Source organism: Trichosurus vulpecula, assembly GCF_011100635.1.
Source record: "Trichosurus vulpecula isolate mTriVul1 chromosome X unlocalized genomic scaffold, mTriVul1.pri SUPER_X_unloc_1, whole genome shotgun sequence".
Classification (NCBI taxonomy): Eukaryota; Metazoa; Chordata; class Mammalia; order Diprotodontia; family Phalangeridae; genus Trichosurus; species Trichosurus vulpecula.
Genome location: NW_023494377.1, coordinates 5,909,828 through 5,933,046, shown reverse-complemented (window position 1 = coordinate 5,933,046; position 23,219 = coordinate 5,909,828). Strand labels below are relative to the sequence as shown.

The 23,219-nt window shown below is 46.8% G+C and overlaps 1 protein-coding gene across 2 annotated transcripts in view; it reads right to left on the bottom strand.

Moving 5' to 3' along the window:
* LOC118833015 (heat shock factor protein 3-like) overlaps nt 1-23,219 on the bottom strand; it is a 56,588-nt gene that overhangs the window by 22,920 nt on the left and 10,449 nt on the right. For both annotated transcript variants that reach the window (XM_036740402.1, XM_036740401.1), the window contains exons 2-4: nt 12,780-12,888; nt 8,237-8,364; nt 1,876-1,997 (exon numbers count right to left, since the gene is read on the bottom strand). In XM_036740402.1, coding sequence (XP_036596297.1) covers nt 1,876-1,997; nt 8,237-8,364; nt 12,780-12,888 — 359 coding nt within the window. The remainder of the gene's footprint in view (nt 1-1,875; nt 1,998-8,236; nt 8,365-12,779; nt 12,889-23,219) is intronic.

Genomic DNA, 23,219 nt, shown 5'->3' with positions numbered 1-23,219 from the left:
GGAGAGGAGGTGGATTTCTGTTGATTAAAAAATAAAAACATAATTAAAAAAGGCTATTTAAATAATTCAAGTGAGAAGTGATGTGAGCATTGACTAAGGTGGGGGCTACATGAGAGAGGATACAAGAGATGTTGTCAAGAAAAAAGTTACATGGGGCAGCTAGGTGGCGCAGTGAATAGAGAATCAGCACTGGAGTCAGGAGGACATGAGTTCAAATCTGACCTCAGACACGTGACACCTTACTAGGTGTGTGACCTTGGGCAAGTCATTTAACCCCAATTGCCCTGCCTTCCCCCCTCCAAAAAAAAAAAAGAAGAAAGAATTTACAAGATTTGCAAGTGCAGAAGCCAATCAGGAGGTTAACCTGGCTAAGAGGTGCTGAGCATCTAAACCAGTGGAGAAAGGGATGGAGATGAGAGATAGTGTACAGGCAGAATTCATGAGATTTGGCCACCAAGTGGATAGATCTAGAGGGGGGATGGGGCGGGAGGAGCGAGAGTCAAAAATTGAGAATGCCTTTGGGGCTGGGAGCCTGGGCACCTAGGAGGCCAGTGGCACTCCTGACAGGGCTAGGCAAGGTAGAAAGAAGAGTGACTTTCCAAGGAAGGATAGAGATGAGCAGCAAGGAGCTTGTGATAAAATGCAGGACAGGGGGTCCCACAGAGGGAGCGGGGAAGGCAAGATATACAACTGTTAAAGCTTAGAACTATGTGGTGAAGCTTGGCGATGCTCTGTATAGATCTGGGAACCATTTACTAGGGATGATCATTAAACCTAGGGGAGCTGAAGAGATCACCAAGAGAGTGTGGAGAGAGATACAATGTGGATCCAGTAAGAGTCTGAGGAGGCGGAACCAGACAGCCAAAAGAAACACCAAGAACAAGGGATATCACATAGATCCAGAGAGGAGAGAACACCCAGAGGGAGAGGGGTGGGGGTAGTCAACACAGAGGCTAAGAAGGCTAAAGATGGTCACTGATGACTTGGTGAGATCATCTTCAGCTGAGTGCTGGGGTCCGAAGCCAGTATGCAAGGGCCTAAGAAGTGAGCTGGGCCTTTTTACAGATAAGGAAACTGAGACTCAGAGGGATGTTGAGACTTCGTACAGTCACACAGGCATTAAGTATTAGAGGTGGAGATCTGAACCCAAGCATCTCCTGACTCCAAGACCAGTACTCTTTCCAACATGCAAATGGCAAATGCTAGACGAACCCTTGTAGTTGTGATGGTCAGCTCAGATAGCAGTCACCTGGTCTACTGGGCACGGGATCTGGGAGGGACATCAGAGACCAGCTACTCTGACTCCCTCCCTTTCCGAACAGAAAACCACAGTGCAGGGAGGGCAAGGCGCTTGCCCAACCTGGCCCAGTGACTCCATGGCAGAGCCAGAAAGGAGCGCCTCTGTCTTCAGAATCCAACCAGAGAATGCTCTATTTCTAACAGGGTGTTTCTACATGTTTCCTCATTTTTTCCTTCCTCTATGGAAAGCCAGAACACATGGTAGGAAATGAGTTGAGACCAGTAAAAACTCCCTGCCCTAGAGTTCCCTCATGTTTCCCAGGAGTTTCACTCACAAGAACTTGGAGTGCTATTATATCCATTTCACAGATGGAGAAGTTGAGGCTCAGAGAAGTCAGGTGACTCACCCACGGTCACAAAGCTATTCCAAGGCAGAGTTGGGCCTGGAAGGCGAGGTTCCTGATGCTGCCAGATTCTGGCATGGGATATGAGATCGGAGAAAGGAAAGAGAGACAAAAGGGGGAGAGTATGGAATGGAAGGGGCAGCTCCCAAGCTCCAGCCTTACACTCTGATGGGGAAGGAGCTTGGAGTTTCCGCCAGAAGGGCGGGGCCCCACCACCTGGATCCACACCCACCTCTTCAGGCTTGCCAGCTTGCTGTCCATGCCAATCTGCTGCTCCTTGATCTCCTGCACCTCAGCGAGAGCTTTCTGCAAGTCATCAGACCGTTTGAGATCCTCTGTTCTCCCAGACGACACCTAAAACCAAAAGGATTTGCACATGGATATAGCACACTGCCCCCAACAGACCTGTCCTCTCCTCCTCCCTCTCCCTCTCCTTCCAAATCCGAATCCACGGCGGTATCCAGGCTAACTGCTTCCACAACGTTGTTGGGCCCAATGTTATATGGTGAGGAAACTAACGATGTTAGCATGAGCAGAGGTAACACTGATCCAGAAGAGAGCCAAGAGGTCAAGCAGCAGGACAGGGAGAGCCACACCCCGCTTAGATTCCAGTGCTAACTCGGCCGCTCACACAGGGGGCCTCGTCTCTCTGAGCTCCAGTCTGCTCATCTCAAAAAGTCCTGGCTAATAATACACATCTCACTAATTTTCACAGGCCTCTTGTGTCCTGTAAGCCAAATGCTACTGAAGTGGGAGTTACTACTATTACCAGCACAGAGAGGGACCGAGCCTCCACCAACGCAGATGGACACGCAGCCTGCGGCCGACCATCTTAGTGAGGGTGGCCTGGGGCACCGAGAGGTTCCTCCATTGGCCCAGGGTCACGCAGCTGGTGTGTATCAGAGGTAGGCCTCCAACACAGGTCTTCGTGGCATAGGGGATGGAGGCTGCTTCTCAGTATTGTTACTGTTGTCCTTGCCATTATTTATATAGAAAATGAAAAGGAAGGAGAAAGCGGACTATATTCAGCAAGTTAAACATCCTAGAATGTAGCATGAATAACAGGGCAGACACTCAGAATTTCACAAGTGTTAACGAACAAGTACGGAGCCAGTAATCAAGCCCATGGCCTAGCCATATCTACCCACAGAGGCACAAAGTATGATTAACAATCAAGACAAACAAGAGATTCTAACAGGCAAATTTGAGCTCAGAGGTAACACTGAGACATGGTAGTATGAGACTCACATGGCTGAAATGTGGCTCAGGATGGGCATCCCAGTTCATTCAAAAGAAACAAGTTCAATAAAAGGGTAAAGATGCTTTAGTCACATGAGGAAGTCCAAGAACCAGAACAGGGAAAGCATGATGAAAAACCAGAGTGATGATCAATCGAGAGAGAAATAGAGGTGATTTTATTCTTCGGTTACTGACATATACTAGAGACCACTTGGACAGCAAGAGGACATGGATGAGAGACTGGGGAAACAGATTACAAGCCTGGCACAGAGAAAGGACAGAATAGTGATGGGGGCAGGGGTGAGGAAGAGAGGTGGTTTCAATTATCCAGACAACTGCTGGAGCTCTTTCTGCCAAAAGCAGAGCAGCTAATACTTCGTGCCTTTCCTTAACAATAATTTCATCCTTCAAAAGGTAGAAGAACAAAAAGAGAGAAACCTGGAGCCAATTCTCAACAACAGAGAGAAACTGGTTGCCAAGGTAGAAATGAAGGGGGCCTTGGGAAGACATGACCCCTATCTTTTAGAATTTGTAATGTACGAGGGAAGAGCCTAAAACAATCTGACATGTACCTGAAATTTGGGGAGAACAGATTTCAAAGTCTTAGAGGAAGGGCAGGTAGGATCACACCTAGTAAAAGGCTTCAAGAGAAGTCAGCCCAGGAAAGACGGGAGATGCTCAAGAATAAAATTCTGAAGACACAAAGGGAAACCAGTGCAATGAGAAGGAAAAAGGGGAATTGTCCAAGGAGACCAAGGTGGGTTCGTAGGAAATGCACTAAGCAGCACAGAGAACTGGAAGCAAGAGCAGGTAACAGGGCCACAAAAGCACTGTATGGGCCTGTAATAGTGTCGGGAGTGCTAAAGCTCAGGATGAGTGGAAACAGGGAAAGCTAAGGACAGCAAAAGGGGCTTTCTTTGTAACTCTGTTGGGCAAAGGAGGAGGATTAAAGAAAGACTGGAACCCTTCCTTTGGATTGATGGGGTGCTACCTCATGAATGAGGGAAGACAGAGCTGCATAATTCTAATTTTGCTTCCGTTTTCTCTGCCACAGAGATTGAGCTGTGGACTGAAAAGGACAGAACAGAAGTGACTAATGGGGAGTTGATAGCGAAGATCAAGCATGGAGATAATGAGAAAGCACCTAGTTGCCCCGATGACTTCAAGTCACCTGACAAAGATGAACTACATCCTCAGAATGGCGAGGATCAGCAGGCATGATTGCTGAGCCCCGTCAGTGGCCTATGAGGGCTCTCCTGCTGACCCAACCATCACAAAATGGAAGAGAATGAAGACTAGAAACTATGGGCCAGTGAACTTAACATAGATTCCTGGCAAAATCCTGCCAGGCCTTACTAAAGCGATGGATAGTAAACATCTGAGAAGGAGGCAGTGATTGCCTAAGCCAACTTGGGGAAGAGTCTGACTTCAAACAGGGTCACTACTAAGTGGTGCGAGACAGCGCCACAGAGACAACGTTAGCACATTACGTGCTGTAGCAGCTCAAGCTCTTCTTGTGCAAAAGATGGAGTGGTGTGATGTGAGCCAGGTGAGAAGACAATCGGATGGCATCAGAACTGGCGGTTGGGTCTGGGGAATAGCAAACCAAAAGAAGAGCCATAAATGGGAATAGTTTGATGCCCAATCGGAAGGAGGTCTCCAGTGGCGGTCCCCAGGGATCTTGTGTTTGGCCCTGGCTGTTTAACCATTCATGAATGATGGCATGCTTGTCAAACGTGCTGGCGATGCCAAGGTGGGAAGGAGAGCCAATACGCTAGATGATGGCCCAAAAGATCTTGGCCAGCTGGCACACTGGCACACTGCAGTGAAGGCACTATGATAAATTCAAGACAGCTAAGTGTAGTTTTACACTTGGGTTCCAAAAGAATCCACCTCACAAATACAAGAAGGTGGGGGGAGGCCTGGCTAAATAGCCAGAAGCTCAAGTCAAAAAGACCTAGGGGTTGTAGTAGACTGCAAGGTCCCTGTGGGTCAGGAGTGTCCACGTAGCAGCCTCCACGAAGGGGTTCTGCCCTGGGCAAACCATAGGCCACTGTTCAGATGGAGAACAGAGAGCAAGATGGTAAAGGCCCTCGAGCTCATGCCCTGAGAACTGAAAGACCGCAGGACGTTTGATCAAAACAGTGGAAGACTTGGGGTGGGGGGAAGGAATTTGCATGCATGTGTGTATGTATGTACGTACACACATTTATGTGTATATACACATGTTTATAAGTGTATCTAGAAATATACATACATACATACATAGTCCTATGACAGATGTTCTCAAGAATTTGAAAGGCTAAGTGGAAAACAGACGAAACTTGTTATGCTTGGCCCCAGAAGACAGAACTGGAAGCAATGGGGGCAAGTTCCAAAGGGGAAAACTAGGCCTGGTGTAAGGGAAAAGTTCCTACTAGAGCTGTCCAGAGTGGAAGGGGCCCCCTCTCTTTGGGGGACAAATGCGGAAGAACACCTTTGGTTAGGCATGTTATAAAGAGAAGTCTTTTTTTGTGTATGGGCCATACAGAGTAGCTTCCATCTGTGAAATTCAAAGGTTCTGCCCCTTTGGCTTGTGATCAGAGGGAACTATCCAGAGACACACACTCACTAAGCCACACTCTGTCACTCACATTCCCCTTGGCCAGGGTCCATTCTTTAGGCTTCTATCCTCTTTCCCACCATCAGCAACCTGAGACTCAGCTGAGCAATGGGGGCATAATACGTTGTATGTTGATGATGGCTCGATTTTAAGCCCAGAGACTTCTAAAGCTGTGTCAGACATTAGCTACTACCCCCTTCTACACAAAGCTGGTGGCCACCTCCCACCTTCCTGGCCTGTGTTTAGTCTGTATTTCATCTCTTTCAGTTTATTCCATGGAGACTTAGAGATGTGCACACTGTCTCCCCTGAAGAATGGCAGCTCCTTGGGAAATGTTTCTCTAGTGCTCAGCACAGTGCTTGCTTAGTGGATCTCATTTTACAAAAAAGGAAACTGATACCCCAACAGACAAAGTGACTTCCCCAACTTCAAGCAGTAAATGACCAATACATGTGGATCCAGAGCCCAAGCCCTCTGACTTCAGCTCCCAGGCAGCCCACGCCATAAGGCACCCCTCTGAGGTGGCTCTGTTTTCCCTCTGCCTTGTAAGTTTCTAAGAACATTTCCCGGAGGTTGAGTATAAATTCAAATTGCAGTTCGTGTTTACTAAGCATTTCAGTGTTTACAAAGCAGGCAGTACAAGCAAAATTATCCTGCAGGTACCAAGGGGGCAGTGTCCTGGCCATGGTGGCACCAGCTGGGTCACAGCCCCTTTGCCTTTATGAGAACAACAAGGCTGATGGCGGGAGGCGGCCTGCATGGCGGGCAGAGCCGCCAGCTGCATTAGCCCCGCCGATTTCAAAGTGGTTTAAAGTGGATTCCTTCCCTCGGACCCCCATGGCACTATTTCTTACCACCAGCAGTAATAATCCCGGTAAAAAGTGAACTGTGAAAAACAACATGGTGCACTTACCGCCTCTTCATGTACCCTCATTTATGCATTGCACTGAGTCATTAACAAAAACAAGTGTGGGCTGGCAGCCAGGCAACTGTAGCCACAGCAAAAAGTTGGGGCTCTTCCCTGAGGCACCGTGTGCCCAGTACTATGTTACAGGTTGGAGGGGTCCCACATTTGCAGAATTGACAACTTGGTAAGGGAATAAGATGGCCGTGCTGATGACCTGCGGAGCAATAGAAAGGCTAGGGGCACATACGGCATGGCATGGACTATGGGGCCTTCAGGTCAGTCTCAGACCAGCGAGTGCCCTGGTGGAGGGCACTTCTCCAGGACAGAGAGGGCTCCTGTGAAGTCAACCCCTCCTCTGCAAGATGCACCTAAGATTGCTGCCTGAGGGCAACGAGAAGGGAAATATCAGAGATAGGCCTTGAACCTAGGAGGGAAATAGAAGCCCTGGGTGGGCATGCAGACTTGGCCGCTAACTACCTCACTGAGCGAGTGACTCCATCTGTGGAAGCCTGTCTCCTCATGGCTTAAATGGGGATAAGAACACACCTTTCTACTATTTCCTCTTCACAGAGGCATTGAGAATCAAGCAGGATCAGAAGGTCCTTCCATAGCTGGAAGGAACCCTGGAGATGACATAATCCAATGCCCTCATTTCACATAGGAGTTAGAAAGGAACAATGGCAGGATTTGAACACAGGGCTTCCAACGCCAAAGCCAGTGCTCACCCTACTATATCATACTGAGCTGTTGGGACTAAAACGTGCTACAGAAGGGTCAACTAGCATCACGTGAGTCAGGGAAAACGACTTGCGTGCCTACAGTGTACCCTAGGTGATCCGTGCTGTGTATGGCCCTGTCCCTGCTGCCCTCAAGCAGAGGAAGGGTGCCTTATCCAAACTCTGTCTCTCTTTCTGTCTACGCCAGTGTTGTGCACATAACAGGGAGGCAGGACAAGGCCATGTCTGATCTGGGCCAAATGAATCTTCTCTGATGGGTGAGTCAGCAGGAAGAAGGTACACAACGGAATCCCCACTGACCCACGAAATGACTGTTACATTGGGAACCCTGCAACCCCTCTGAGGGGTGATGTGCAGCTTGGCCCAAAGCTATCTACCCATTATTACAGCCCATTTACGGCCCTACTGCTGCTTCCTCCAAAGAACCACAAGAGGTCTCAGAGGGAACAGGACACTGTACAGGCTGTGTAGACCCACATTCCACCTGAACCCTGGTTAACACTTCGCCATGTCTTCCTCCTCCCTTCTTCCAAATGACGTACCAGAGGAGAGCATCCCCAAACCTCCTCATGACCACAAATGCCATTTGGGTTGGCTTTTCCAGAACAGGCCGTGCGCTAACCTGAGACAACGTTCCAAAGTGGCCAGCCTTGCTGGAATACACATTGCAGTCCAGTCAGGGACCATGGCATCCATGTGCACTGTTGACAACATCAATAGATGTCTCAGACCCACACCCTGTCTACAAAAGTGGGAAAATCAGTCTGGCAATTCTGTAGCCTGTCTTGGCCAGCAGGAAGCTGTGGGGGTCTGGAGAGACAGGGCACAGACTCGGCCCAGCAGCTGTGGCTAAACCACACATGGGGCTCATTGGGCAAACAATCAAAATTCAGTTTCTCCTCTGGCCACTTCCTAAAACTTCAGGGAAGACTCGTGGGCCTGAGGGCCAGTGATCAGAAGTAGGAAGGGCTGCCAGGAGAGGCCTGGGGCTGATGGAGAACCCCAGTGGCAACAGCACCCCGGGCTCCATGAATCACTGAGCCACATGGCCACCATGAAAACGTCCAGGAGATCCCTCCCAAACCAAGGCTGGCGCCAGGCGACATACCTTACGCTTGATGTTCTCCAGAAGGTTTGCTTCCCCTCGTTTGAAGAACATATGCTGGAACTCGATAGTTGCACTCTTCTCTGGGACGACCATCCCACTATCCACTGCAACCACCTTTCGAAAGCCGTCTGCAAAGAAAGAGCAAAGGTCACCGGGATGGCGCTGAATACAAGGTGGAAAATCACCCAAATAACTAAGCAACAACTGCCAAACATTTTTACATCCCTGAGTACCATAATGGGCTCTAATAACCAGGTTGCCTTTTAAATATAGGGATTCAGAGCTCAAAAGCTTGGCTTTTGGCACAGTGGTGTTTTTTAATGGCACATAATGACCAATTTCAGGATAACAGGCCACAGGGAGAGCAGAGACAATTGAAATCCATAGATGGTCCTCAAAGCTCCTTCAGCCAATAGCATCAACTTCATCCGACCCCCACCAACTCTTTCTCCAGTGTTGCCTGGGAGGAAAATGCAATGGCTTGGATTGTGTTTCTTTTTTGTTTCTTTCCCTGTTCCTGGAAATGACTCAAAAAGAGGCAGGAGGAAGGACAAACCCCAGCAAGCAAAGGCACCTGGGTAATGATGGGCAGCCTGGGCACAGAGAAGCTGGCTGGGACCAGGGGGTGGGGGGAGGTTGGGGACTGATGGCAACTGCCATGGGGATGGGAGTCTTGGAGGGCCAGGGGGCCTGGGAGCCAGAGTGAGTGAGCACTTGGTCATCCTGTCTGGTTTCCTCTGAGCCAGAGACTCTTAACTTTGTCTTGGCTATGGAGTCCTTGGGTGGGCTACTGAAATCTCTAGAGAGAGCCTTTCTCAGAAGAAAGTCTTGAACTAAATTCTTCACTCATTATTGAAGGAAATGCTAACTTTCAGGTAGAAGTTATTGAAGAGAAGATGTATTTTCCTTCCTGTTCAAGTTCACGAAGCCCCTGAAATCCATCCCCAGATAGTCCATGTGCCTCCAGTTAAATCAGCCCTGCTCTAAGCTCAGACAGGAGATGTGACCCTTGGAGGTCACATGCCAAGTCCAGAGGCCAGACACACTAAAGGACTAAGGAGAAAGGAATCCAGGTGATAAGGGATAGGAAGATTACTCCATTTATCTATGCCAACACTGACTGGTTTCCAAAACTCTACTTCTTCCTCACATGTTCAAGAGTTTAATTACCTCCTCCCCCAATCACATGTACATACGTAGGTGCACCTACCTTCTTTCCCTTGGGAAGACAACTCTTTCTAAAACAGCTCAGTAGGCTAGAACAGCATTTTTACCCATAGAAAGCAGTACCTTAAATATCCCAGTGAGGATCTGGGGTGTGTTCCCATACTAAGGATTTCCAGAATCTTCACTTCCTAAGGCCAGCGAGAGCCTAAGTGCATTGGCTGTGCGGGGGGCGGGGGGGGGGCCCTCCCAAGGTCCAGAGGGAATTCCAGGCCCCAGGAAGGCCTTGGGAGTTTATATGGACTTGGCATGTACACTCAAGTGTTCTGTTTTTGTTTGTATTTAATCTCCATCTCCTCAAATGTAATCCCCAGGAGGGCAAGAGAGGCCTGGTGGCTAGGGCTCCTCTGAGCTGGCAGCCACCTCGGCATAGATGCAAAGTCTCAAGTGGGCTTCTCTCTTCTTGTGGCTTGCAGGAGACAATACCTGGTCACAATTAGCTCAGAAGATGGAGACAAAGTCCAACCCAAGGAGGCCTGAGCAGGATACAGCCACAGTTGCCCACCTGCTTGTCTTGGGATTCACTCAGGGCAGGAAAGGAAAAGCATCCAGGGGCTCAAAGTGGGCCCAATGCACTTTAAACCCAACCAAGTGCCCTGGAGCTGTGGGCCCTCCAGAGTCCCTGTCCCTCTGCCTAGGAGGCCAACTCCACTCTCCCCCAGGGCACTACCAGAGCCAGGCCTGACAAAAGTCTCTCCAGGCAGCCCTGGGCCCCAGAAGGCTCTTCGGGTCAAGCCCAAGCTCTGGCAGGGCCACCTGGGCCAGAGGGGCCGCCAAAGACAGCCCTGGGCAGGCCGCACCACTTCACGCCTCAAGCCCAGAACAACAAACCAAGTTTGAGGCCTATGCTTGAACGGCACTCAGAGCACCAAGATGAAGACAGAAAAACCATTCCTGCCCTCAAAGAACTTATATACAAAGCCCTTCAAAAATCCTAGATCTGTTCAAGGTTCAGGTGCTGAGTTTCCGCTCTCTCCTCCAATGATATACTGCATTTTCAATCAACCCTAGTCAGTCAATGGACAAAGGGCCTCCTCTGTGCCAGCCACTGGGGATCCAAAAGCAAGGTCTTTGAGCAACTTACACTCTCCTATAGAAATGGGAGACAAAAGCTTCTGAAATGAAGTGGCACTGGGGTGAACCAAAGACTCACCCAAGCCGGTATGACGTATATGATGGGAGAACATGGGAGGGCCTTCTTTAGACAAACCACCTCAAAAGACAGGATTCAGCAGGTGCTCACCCATCAGTGAGAAATTCCACAGGAATTCTCCCCCAGGCCCCCTGAGGCTGAGGAGGAGGCCTCCTGGGATGACTTTGTGTTCTCAAGTGCTGTGACAGCAGAGCCCAACAGTGGACCTACCCTACCAAGCCAGAGACTCAATGACCGCCTTGGCCACGGGATGGCTATGAGACTTGTCCAAAGAATAGGCTGGCTGAGTGAGCCGAGCCAAATGTCATCCCCCACTACTGGCCAGCCCCTGGCTCCTAACCCGCCCTGATCTCGGAAAGCCTAGCCATGTGGGTCATGGGCACAGGTAGGGCGTAGCTTTCTGGTCTCCAAAGCAGGTCACAGGAGAAGGGTCTTGTAAGCTGGGAAATAAAACTTGCCGTTGGCCAGCAGCCTGGCTTCTGCTTTTGGGCAGAGGCTGGACCTCAGTAGTGACTAGTAGGGCCACCCTCAGGCACTGGGGGAGAACTCCGGAACAAACTCACTCAAAAGGCAAAAACTTCCCTTTGTTGAAAGAGCTCTGAAAGCACTGCTTCCCCCTCATGTGGTCAGAAGTCTCACTCGCCATGCTAATTAATTCCTTCTCCCTTCACCAAAATCCCACAGAGGGCAGTCTACTCAAGGCATGGCATCCATTCCCTCAAAAGCTGAAGTTCTCTTAAGGAGAACTTCACCTCCTTAATCTCCTCATGAGGCACCAGAGGCCCTTCACATAGGTCCTCTATCCAAACCTCATCTCTCCTGTTCCCCCCGCTCCCTGATTTCTCCCTCTGAGGCCTTGGAAGCAAAGTCTCAGAATAGTTTGAAAGCCAGGCCTGAGTTTTTAAGAAGGAAGAAATCCACCCACGCAGAAGACCAGAGGGACCCAATGTGCGTCAGGACGTTGGCCACAGCCTGTGTGTGCTGCTTTCTTTTCAGGCACCTGCTCACATGTCAGACATTGGAAAAGACTGGAAACTGGTTTCCTGAAACAACCCAGCCAAGAGAGAGGAGATGCTTGGCTCTGGGCCTGACTTTCCATGTCTGCAGTGACCAGGAGCTAACCTGAAGAGAATGTTCAAAGCCCACCTAGGATCTAGCTCCTACGGGAGCACAGAGGACAAAACGCTCTGCCTTGAGGGAGCCACAGAGTCTGGCACGTCATGGCCCATGTAAGCCAAGGCCAAGACAGAATACTCCTTTTCCTCTCTAAGTCTGAAGGGACAGAAAGGATGTGAAGTAATTTCCCGTCTTCCTCAAATACTATCTTAAGAGCCCAGCACCAGCAATGTGGTGTGGTGGCTAGAAGGCTGGTCTCAAAATTTAGGAAGACCTATGTTCCAGCCTAGCTTCTGCCTCATACCGGCTCTAGGATACCCTCTCAGGGTGCCCAGGCAACTCCCTAAGACAATGAGCTGCAGAGAAGAGGGGGCTTCTTCACTGGGAGTTTTCCAGCCTCTCCTTGAAGTGAGAAACTCACCAACAAGTGTACATTCAACCTCCCTTCACTTAAGCACTTCCAGTTACAGAAGTGGCCACTATCCCTTTAGCAAGAGATTCAATAGATTGAAACGGGTCCCACTGGTCTGAGGTCTGCCCTCTGTGCCCTACGTGTGGGTGTATTTACTCCTTCTCAGAAAGACAAGCCTGGCTTTCCTATTCTGAGGCCAAGCAAGACACGCAGGCATGCACACACATACACACACACACACACACACACACACACACACATGCACGCACACGCACAAACACGCACACACAGTATCTACCCCTCGAGCTAATTAATTCACTGGCTCCATGTTCTCCCAACAACAAAGTGTTTAGACCTGAAATAGAGAAAAAAGTTGGGGATGGATGAATAGTTTTTATTCCTCCAAGAACTGGAAACCCAGGCCCTGGCTCTGAAAGGTCCAAAAACTTTACTAAGACAAGGTCTGAGCTTAGAACAGGAAAGCCCCAGGAAGAGAGAAACTTCTCATCTTTGGATGATGACATAATGATGACTGGAAGTTGGAATGGCTACCATCAAATGTGGAGCGACTGTTCATATGTAAAGGGTATCAGTGTAAATTCATGAGCCTGGTCCAGAGTGTGAAGCACCATACTTACACATATTGAGCTGGCGGACAAAGCTAGAGAGATTGTTATGTTTGAAGTACTTGGGAAGCAGTTCCTTGGAAAACTTATGTTCATCCAAGATGTAGAAGCTCTGGCCGTTCTGGAAAGAAGAAAGGAACAAAAAGTCACACGCTGAAGACAAACATACACAGTGAAGAAAGAAGTGTCCAGAGGATGCATATACCAACTAATGCCAGAGACCCATGTAAACCTACAGGCAAAGTCATGTCCCAAGGCCCTGTGACCCCCTTTAGAGGGGTACAGGCAACTGAAGTCACATACCACTGTCCTTGTGGATACACATTGAACTCTCTAAACCCATACTTAGAGCGGTGGGGTGGTGGAGGAGAAAAACCACAAGGGTATAATATTAATAATGTAATCTTATAAACATTTTAAAGTATTTACTATATGCAAGACACCATACGCCAGTATTTTTTTTTAAAAAGTCTCTGCTCTCAGGGAGCTCACACTCTATTCCAAACACAGAATGTAAAAAGACACATAGTCAATACAAGATTTCGTAGAGAGTGCTACCAATCAGGGACTCCAAGATGGGCTTCCTATAGGAGGTAGCATCAATGTTTGGCCTTGTGGGAATCTGGGGATTCTCAGAGGTGGAAACATGGAGGCCCTTGCCAGCATAATAAGAACGGGTCATTCCAGACTAACCAAATTTACTTTTCTGGAAAGGGTCACTAGGCCAGTAGATCCAGGGAATGCTAGAGATAGAATCAATTGGCAAAGAATCTGATAATCTACCTCCTGCTCTCCTTGGAAGAAAGACGGAGAGATATGGCCCAGATGGCAATACAACCAGGTGGTTTTAGAATGGGTCGAATGGATGGACCCCAAGAGTAGTCATAAATTCATTGGCATCAACCTAGAAGGAGTCTTTTAAAAAACCACTTATTCTTATCAATGACTTGGACAAAGGTCAATTTGCTGATTTGCGACAACATCAAGCTGAGAGGGAGGGTTAACACACACTGGATGATAAGAGTCAGGCTTCAAAAGGGTCTTGACAGGCTGGAGCACTGTGATGGATATGTGAAGCCCAAGATATGAATGAACTTCACATGTCCAACAGGAGAGATCGTGGTTAGACGACAGTTTGTCTGAAAAATACCCAAGAAGTTGAGTGAAGTGTGAGCTCAGTGAGTCAACAATAGTGCTGCTCCATGGCAGGTAGGATATAGGACAGGGGGGAAGAAAGTCAAGAATGATTCCAAGGCTGTGGACCCAGGACACTAAGAGGGTGGTGAGGTGGTCCCCCTCACTGAAACGAGGAAGGCTAGAGGAAGCGAAGGGCTAGGAAGGACACGTGGAGTTTGACAAGCTGATGGCCATAACTTTGAATCCTATGGCCCATGGTCACTTACACTAGCGACATAAGTCATTACCTCATGCAAACCTCCCCATAGCCTTGGAAGGCAGGTAGAGCAAGCACTGGTAGCTCGATTTTATAGATTATAACTGTTAAGTCCTCTGCTGGCTCTTCATCTTGGCATGAAAATGGCCCTGGGTTCTTGAAGTCCGTAATAGTGGAGCATAAGTTCTGGCTGCCCTTACCAAGCTGGAAGGGCCTGAAGGATGGGCCTATGGAGGGACTGGATGTCTGCCAGAAGACAGCCAACCAACCTTCAGCACGAGTGGCCTCATCACCAAGCTGACCACAGGGCAATGACGTCCCTGACCACAGCCATCTTTGAAGCCTGCTTGCTAAATCATCTAAGGGTTGGGTCACAAGGGGGTGGCCCCAGAACAGTTATTGAGCTCAGGAGGGAATAAGTGACGAGTCCACGTTTACAAGCCCACTTTCCCTTCAAAGAGCCTAGCAGATTGGTATTCACATTCCTCTAGACAAGGAAACTGACCTACCAAGTGACTAGGAATGGGCAGTTTCAATTTGAACCCTCCTCTTTCGACTCTAAGTCCAAATTGGCCAATAAAACAAAAATCTTTGCTTCCTTCCCCATTGGGAAAAAGGACTATCCTCTTCCAAAAAACAGGAAGACAGAGATAAATTAAGTTGACTCAGAATTTAGTTCTTTAAATTTAGGAATTTTAAATGGCCTGAGGAAACTAGAAATCATATAGTCCAATTTCCTTATTTTACAGATTTTAAAAAAGGAGAAAAAATTCAAAATTCAAAATTATCAAAACTGAGCCAATTGGCAATTTGTTCCAGGCCACAAGCTAATAAGTCAAAGAGTTAAAACTAGAACGCAAGTCTTCCGACTTTCCAACAAACTACAGACTGACTCTACTTCAGGGGGCAACACTGAGTCCAGTTTCTAAGGTCTCTTAACTCCTCAGTAGGTGACTACAAAATCATTGGATATATTAATACTGAAAGGGACCTCAGTGACTAGTCTTACACTTTCATTTTATAGTTGGGGAAAACTGAGATCTAGAAAGAAGTAACTTGCCTGCAGTGAAATACCAAGTCAGTGATAGAGCTGGGGAAGCCTAATTTAGTTCTGAAGAAACGGACTTAGTTTCTCTTTATACCCTCCACCCCTACCCCAAGCAATATCCAAACTAGCTCCCAGAGGGCCAAGGAGTCACCCTGAATAGCTGGGTCTAGTCTAGGTTGGTTTTGTCTGGTAATAGAACTAAAAAGTCTGAAATCCCTGGGTGGTCAATGAACTGGGAGCTCCAAGTGGGTGTTCTGCTGGGGGTGGGGGGCTGGATTAGGAATTAGCCAAGTCTGGGTTTTCTTTTACCTCCCGCTGGTAAAATCATTCCTAGCATTCACTTCGGCTCACATTTGCGTTCCTGAAGTTAACCTGGATTTGACTGCTCCAAGGACAGAAGAACCCCCAGGAAGTGGAAATTCTATCCAAGGTCTTTTTAGCCTCTCCCTTCCTTTGTTTGGCCTTTGAAAAACCTCAAATAGTTCATACAGGGCCAAGAAAGGCTAGAGAAACAAGTAACTTGGTTGGATCAGTCAACAAATTGGCTAATTGGCACCTGAACAAGCAAAAACTTGACTGTGAGCATGAGACAGTTAAATTGGGCCATTTTCTTTCCAATTTCCTCTGTCTAATATTTAGTGCTCATACACTAACCCAAGACCTCAGGTGTATTATCCTTTAAGAAAAAGGTAACAACAGATAAAAATCCCAACTTCACAGATGAATTAGGGAATGCCAACTGATTCGGCAAAAAGGATTCATTTAAATGGCAGACCCCTCCTTGGGAATTCAAAAATTGAATTCACTTGATTTACATACTCCATGTCAAGACAGGAACACCTGTTTATGAATGACTCTGAATTGGGGCACAAATAGGTGATTTCATTGGTGTAGGAAGCACCACCTACTAGTACAGCCTGGCGGTTTCTCTACCCCTTCTGGTCTGGGGTGGGGCCGCCTGAGGCACTGAGACATTAGAAGCCACACAGTCAGTACTTGGGGGAAGCTGGACTTGGTTTGCTCCTAATTCCAAGGAGAGCCCCTACCCACCTGCCTCATCACATATCATTCTGGTAATTTTTTCAAAGTTTGGATTAAGGATAGAAAAATGGCCTATTATTTCACTGGTGTGGGGAACTCACCTTCTCTTCAGCTTCTCGTCACCAAGACATGAAGGGCCTTGCCCACAGGCTCACCTGGCCAGAGGGTGGCACATGAACCCAGGCCTTCCAGGCTCCCAAGCCAGTTCCTTAGCCATTAAAACAAGCTGCCTTTTTTACGTTAGCAACATGAAAACTGTCAAGGATTTTTATCAATAAATACGTCTGTGTATTATAAGACGTGTTTGTGTCATAAAATGCTAATAAATTCTTTTTTTTATTTGAATAAAATGATTTGAAAAATATATTTACATGGATTTTATTATGAAAAAGGGGCGAGGGCAGTACAATTCTTTGATTTCCACCAAAATGAAGTCCCCTCTCTGCTCTCTGGGTGTGTCTGCTCCTCTATAAAATGGGGGGGGCTGGCCATCCATCCCCGGGGGCCCCCATTCTGTTTACCATGGAAGCTCAGCTGTGGAGGCAGCTTTCTTCCGAGCCCCGCCAGATGGCAGTATTCCCCAGGCTGGCCTCCTCCCGCCAGGCCCCATTCTTTTCTACTTAACCTCCTGCTATAAATACCCAAATCTAATCACTCAGATACAGGAACTGCCGAGAGAGAGTACATCACTTCAAGGAAAATCGGTTTGTTTTTCACCAGCCTGCAACTGGGCTCAAAGTCTATGTCAGAGAAAACAATTTAACAGAGATTTCACCATTGGCTAGGGCTCAACGTTCCCTCACTCGGGACACACAAGCCAGGCAAGAGAGCTGATTGACACAAGGCAGAAATGTCTGACCAATTAATTAGAGCAGTCGAAATGGCTCTTCCAGGGGGACTGAATTCCCCGTTCCTGGAAGGGCCTTTGGGGGATGCTAAGCAGGGAGGGCAGCCTTTGGTGGAGGCCATTCTGGTTGGGGGTGCCTGCATTTGGGCACAACAGACTATTCACCTTCCAATTTTACCCTCTGGACCAATCAGAAGGAGAAGAAAAAGCAAATGTCCAGTAGCTCCAACAAGAACAGAATTCACAACATCACAGGGCTAAAGGAAACGGCTGAACCCAGGATGGGAGTGGGATAGGGCCCCCTAAGCTTGGCTGACCCTAGCTCATCAAAGGTGGCAAGGACCAGGGAGTCTAGCCCCTCACTTTATGGATGAACACAGGGATGCCAACGAACGTGGCATACAAGGAGTTAATGGACATAACAGGGTTCAAAAGCAGCTCTCCTTGCTCCTGTTCCAGGAGACACCGAATCAAAGAATTTCAGAAATGGAAGGAACTGTGTGTAATGACTAGTCCAACACACATGGACAAGTCCTAACCTCCCTGGCCCTCAGTTTCCATATCTTTAAAATGAAGGTTTTAGACTAGGAAACCTCTGAGGTCCCTGCTGGCTAAAAGTGGGGTATGTGAGATGACTCACTGAGGTGCAGGCAAATACCCCAAAGCTGTTCTCCTTCCCTGTCCCTGTACCCAGGCATTTGCCCTCATAGATCATCTGGCCCTGGCTCCACTGCTGGGGCTCTTTTCCCCCAAAGGAGCCTGGAGGAGCAGAAACAGCTGCTGTGGCTGCCAGTGGGCTGGGGGATCAAGTGGTCTGTAGCCCTGTTCCCAAGAGCCCCACCCCACAGAACAACTCAGACTCCAGTGATGAAAGCCATTCACCACCAGGTGATCAGGGGCTACCCAGGAATCCTGCCATTTGCCCTGCTGTTGATCCCTTCTTCCTATCTGAAACAGCCACCCTATGGACCCGGGACCTAGCCCCCAGGGACCATCCCCTACCCTCATCCCCAATTAGATAAAATGGAAATTTACCAGTTGAATTTTCTAACATCATAGATTTAGAACTGAAAGGGACCTAAGAGACAACGGAGTACAACCCACTCATTTTACAGAGGAGTAAACTGAGACAGAGGTTAAGTGACTTCCCCAGGGTCCCAAAGCTAATAAGTGTCTGAGGCAGGATTTGAACACAGGCCTTTCTGACTCCAAGCCCAACACTCTATCCACTACACTATGCTGCTTCTCAACAGAAATCTTTGCATAATCAGTGAATATCCTGATGTAGTAAACAAAGCCACTATTTCCATTTGGATCTATATGGATTTTTGAGGAATCCTTTTTTTCCAAGCTATAACAGCAATTAAAACCAATTACCAAAATAACTAAATTTAAAACCAGACCTTTAGGTTGCTGTATTAACAAGTCTTAAACTAAAAAATTTTTAAATAATGAGGCATATTCAATCATGCTGCTCTCATTCCAAAATTCTCATTTTAACTGAGAATAGTTTTCTATACCATTAGTAAATAAAAGTTTTTTATAGTCATCTTTATCATATCCTTTTAACTTCAATTATTTTGATCTCTTAGTAATCTATGTATATAATGTACAAATAAACTTACACATATTGTGGAGCGCATGCTGGGACATTTTTTCCTAATGGGACGAATTATCACACAATTTGGGGCTGGCTGCTTTAGGTCTATAATCCTACATCCCTCAAGGCCCGGGTCAACAACCACACTCCCTTCTATCTATCTGCGACATACAATATGGACCCCAAGGCCTTTCACCATCCTGGCTTCCCTCCCCCATGCTCTCCTACTTAGTAGTGACCTTCCTCAACTGTGCTGCCTAGAACCAAATGGAAAAAGTCCAAGGCTTGGGTTCAAATATCACCTCGGAGGCTCAGTGCATCACCCCAGGCGAATATGTAACCCTCCCTTGACATGAGTCCTCATCTCTAAAATGAGGGGTTCGACTAGACAACTCAGATCTTTTACACTGGACAGAATAAGAATACATTTGCCATAGATAATGCCAATTGGTGGTTTTCTATAAGTCAGTGTTTTTTGGTTGAATTTGTTAGAACTATTACCACTGCTCTCCATAGTTCTAAGTCAATCAGGTCACAGCACAGAGCGAGTCTCATTTCCACAGCTTTTCTTAATGTAGCCCAAGATGGCATCAACAGCTTTGTGGCTGCCTCATCACTCCATTTACTACAATTGAATGTGTCCACCCAAAGCCCTCGGGTTTCTTTTTTCTAACAGCTGGATGGCCATGACTTCCCCATCCTGTATTTGTGAAGTTAATCTTTTGAATCTAGATGTAAGGCTTTCTGTCTGTTCCCATCCAACATTTTTCCCCCTTTGTTTTAGATTCAACCTAAAGTTCTCCGTCAAGGTCTGTCCCTCCCACCATTGTATCATCTGCAAATGTGGAAGTGGGAGCATATGCAGCTTTATCCATGTTACCAATAAATATGTTAACACGGCACATGGCCGGGCTGTGCCCGTCCCACTACAAGCTGCTACTCCAAACAAGAAAGAGGGCAGAAAGATCGATCTTTTTGCAGTTCTTCTAGAAGTAGAAAGCAGTAGCATATAGTCCAAAGGCAATTGGGGCAGGGGCATGGGAGGCTAAATAAATAAATAAATGGAGGAAATCTTTTATTACACACTGTTCCTTGGCCAGCCTGAAGCCTGGGCTGTCCTTGAAGAGCTCACTGTCCAGTGGGAGACTCCAGACTTAGACACTCAAATTAAAAACAAGCAGTTAACAATAAAGCACCAAGATGAACCAATCCAGCCCCCTAAGAATAATGTTTCATTTGTGGCTTACTTTATTTTTTAACTCAATTTTATTTTTGCAATCAGCAAAATCTACCTTTTCTCCTTCCCAGTCCACCCCCAAATTGAAAAGGGAAAAAAACCCTCCTGCTACAAACGTGAATAGTAAAGCCAAACTAATTTCCTCATTGGCCATGTCAAAAAATTATCTATCTCCCTCTGCGCTCTAAGTCTTTCACCTCTTTATCAGGGATGGATATTTCATCATTAGGCCTCCAGAATGGTGGCTCCTCTTTACATTGAGCATAGTTCCTAAATCTTCCCAAGTTGTTCATCTTTACAGACCAGATCACCCCACCCCCACTCCCTGCCTCCAGCCCCTGCTAAGGCCCACAGACCTCTCTGTCTCATAATATCGATCTTGACTGGAAAAATGATTCACTGTGATTTTCTTGAATTTCCTGACCAGAATTAAGTCTGGTGTTTTCTGTCGGGGGTGGGGGTTGTTTTATTTTGGGTGGGCATAAAACACTGTGTACTTCTTCCTGCTCCTCTGCCATCATATTGACTCTGTCTTATGGCTCACTTTAAAAAGTGTCCTCTGCACAATAACCCTAGGAGGTGGTGCAAGTGTGATTATCTCCTTTTACAGATGAAGCAACAAACTCAAGGGAGTACAAATGACCTGGCCCAGACCAATGCTGGTATGAGACTGCACTGAGACTTGAAGCCAAGTCTTCTAATTCCAAGTCTAAGAGCACTCGACCCTAAGCAGCAGTCAGGAAGTGGGGAAGATCCACAGGTGGCACTGAGTCTGCTAACAGCCATCAGAGGACCCAGAGCCTTCTGAATAAATGAAATTGACATTTCATTAAATTTCAGTGTTAATTTCATTCAATAAATGAAATGAAACATTTGACAAACTTTCCCAAATGTTGGTTGCTTTCTCCTTATGGTAGTATGGACCGGGGAACCTTTTCATTGACTTCACAATAAGGTGGCCAAATCAGTGACAAGAGCTTTCAGTCTCAGCCAGGTTTTCTACCTCAGCGGGTGCTAGGATCAATGAACCAACTGATCAATGGGGACTTCTGGAGTATTGGCAACGGGATTAGTGCTGGTAAATAGGTAGGCAGACTAGGGAGCAGGCATGGCTAATGAAGTAAGATGATCTCATTCAATTAGATAAATCTCTGCTATAAACAATCAAAGCAACAACTGCTTTCTTTAAAGATAGCCCGCTAGGTACTGGGCATGGTCCTGGCAACGTACGCTCAATGAGAGGCAAGGAAGGAAGTGGTGAGACCACTGGATTGGCAGCAGCACACGTGGAGATTCAGACTCTGGTTCTTCCACTTCCTCCAAGTACAGATCCCTTCTTCCCAGAAAGTCATACTACTTCTACCTGGCTGGAGTGAAACAGAATTGTTAGAAGGGAATGAATATGGACTACTAAAACCCAGCGGGACAAAAAAGAAAAAGAAATCCTATTTACATCTATTTGTGTGCGCATCTGTGTGTGTATAAATATATAAAATATATATGTAAGCATATATGCCTGTTTATATGGGAGAGGTAAGACACATCCAGGCTTTATATGAATGAGTGAGATGAAAAACACTTAAAGGAAGAAACAGAAACAACAAAACAACTGAAACAGAATGCTGTGGAATCAAGGCCAAACTTGGCCCCAAAGAGCAGATAAGAAGGCATCACCTCCCCTTTTTTTGTAGAAAAAGGGGACTAGGACTGTGGAATACTACATAGGACAGAATCTTTTTTCAATGAGTTGTTCAGTTTTGTTGAACTGGTTTCCAGACAAGACGGTCATCTGAACAGATGCAGACCATCCCCACCCCCAGCTCCCACTTACCTACTCCAATAAAAAACTCAAATTTGTACCAGTCCAAATAACCATCAGGAAATCCAATGAGAACCAAAAGCGATTTCTACTCCAAAACTGCACAGAAAGTTAGCTATTTGGCCCAAGGGCAACAGGAAAGAGGAACACCACCAGCAAAGCTCGCACCAGCACCAGGGCAGGCACCTAAGAGGGTGACCTAGCAGCATGACCCCAAACTACCCAGAGGCAGGCCAGAGACACCAGGAACTCGTAAGGCACTGTAAGAGACTAATTCCAGGAGGCAGAGGTCAGCACAGGAACCCAGGGGATGGAGGAGAAGACTAAACAAGGCCAAACCCTATATCCCAAAACTCAAAAGATGAAGGCGCCTAGCTCTGGCACAATGCCCCAATTCAAGAACTAAAGTTAGAGAGATGGGGAAAGAAAGAAAGCTACTGACCAGTACCCTGAACTATTCTAGATCTGGAAATGTCCCAAAATTCATCCCAGATGGAGACAAAATTTCTGATAACTCCAAGCAGAGACACAAAAAGAAAAAATGGATTTTCTAAAAGGAAGTGAACAGCTAGAAGAAATGAAGGGATTTGAAAATGAAATAAAATCTCTGGAGGACAGAACTGAAAAGAGAATACATTGCTTAGAACAGAAAGTGGTAAATCTTGCCTAAGAAATGCACTGCCACTGACCCTGGAATCAGGACCACCTGAGCTCTGATACTTACGAGCTGTGCGACCCTGGCAAGTCACTTAACCCAGATTGCCTCAAAAAAAGATTAAACTAAAAAACAATTAAAAAAGAAATGCACTCCCTGAAAACTAGAAGAGACAAAACAGAAACCAATGACTATGAAAAAGCAAGAAGTATTGGAACAAAATCCAAGATTGAAGACACAGAAGGAAAATGTACACTATTTAATATCAAACACAACTTGGAAAATATGTCAAGGAAAAGAAAATAATTTATGAATCATTAGACTCCCTGAAAACCATGGCTTTAAAAAAACCTGGAAAGTTCAAGAAATTGTAAATGAAAACTACCCAGACATATTAGAAACAGAGGGCGAAGTAAAGATGGAAACAGTCCACCAATCACCTCCTGAAATAAACCTCAAAAGGAAAAATCCCAGGAATATCATTGCCAAAATCCAGAGCTCCTACTTCAAGGGAAAACATACTGCAAGGAGCCCAAATGGCAAATATTAAAGGAGTCACAGGCAGGATCGCTTAAGTTCTGGAAGCTTCTCTCACAAACAAGAGATCTAAAGGATCAAAAATATTGGTGTACCTTCTCCACCCCCCCAAAAAAAAACAACCTTGCAAAGCTGAGTATTATCCTACAGATAAAAAAACCCTGAAGTTTAACGTAATAGAGGACTTTAGACCAGAGCTGAGTAGGAACTCTGAAAAAGAAACTTAAGAGTCCAGAGAAATCTGGAAAGGGAAATGTATTTCATCAACTGGAAGG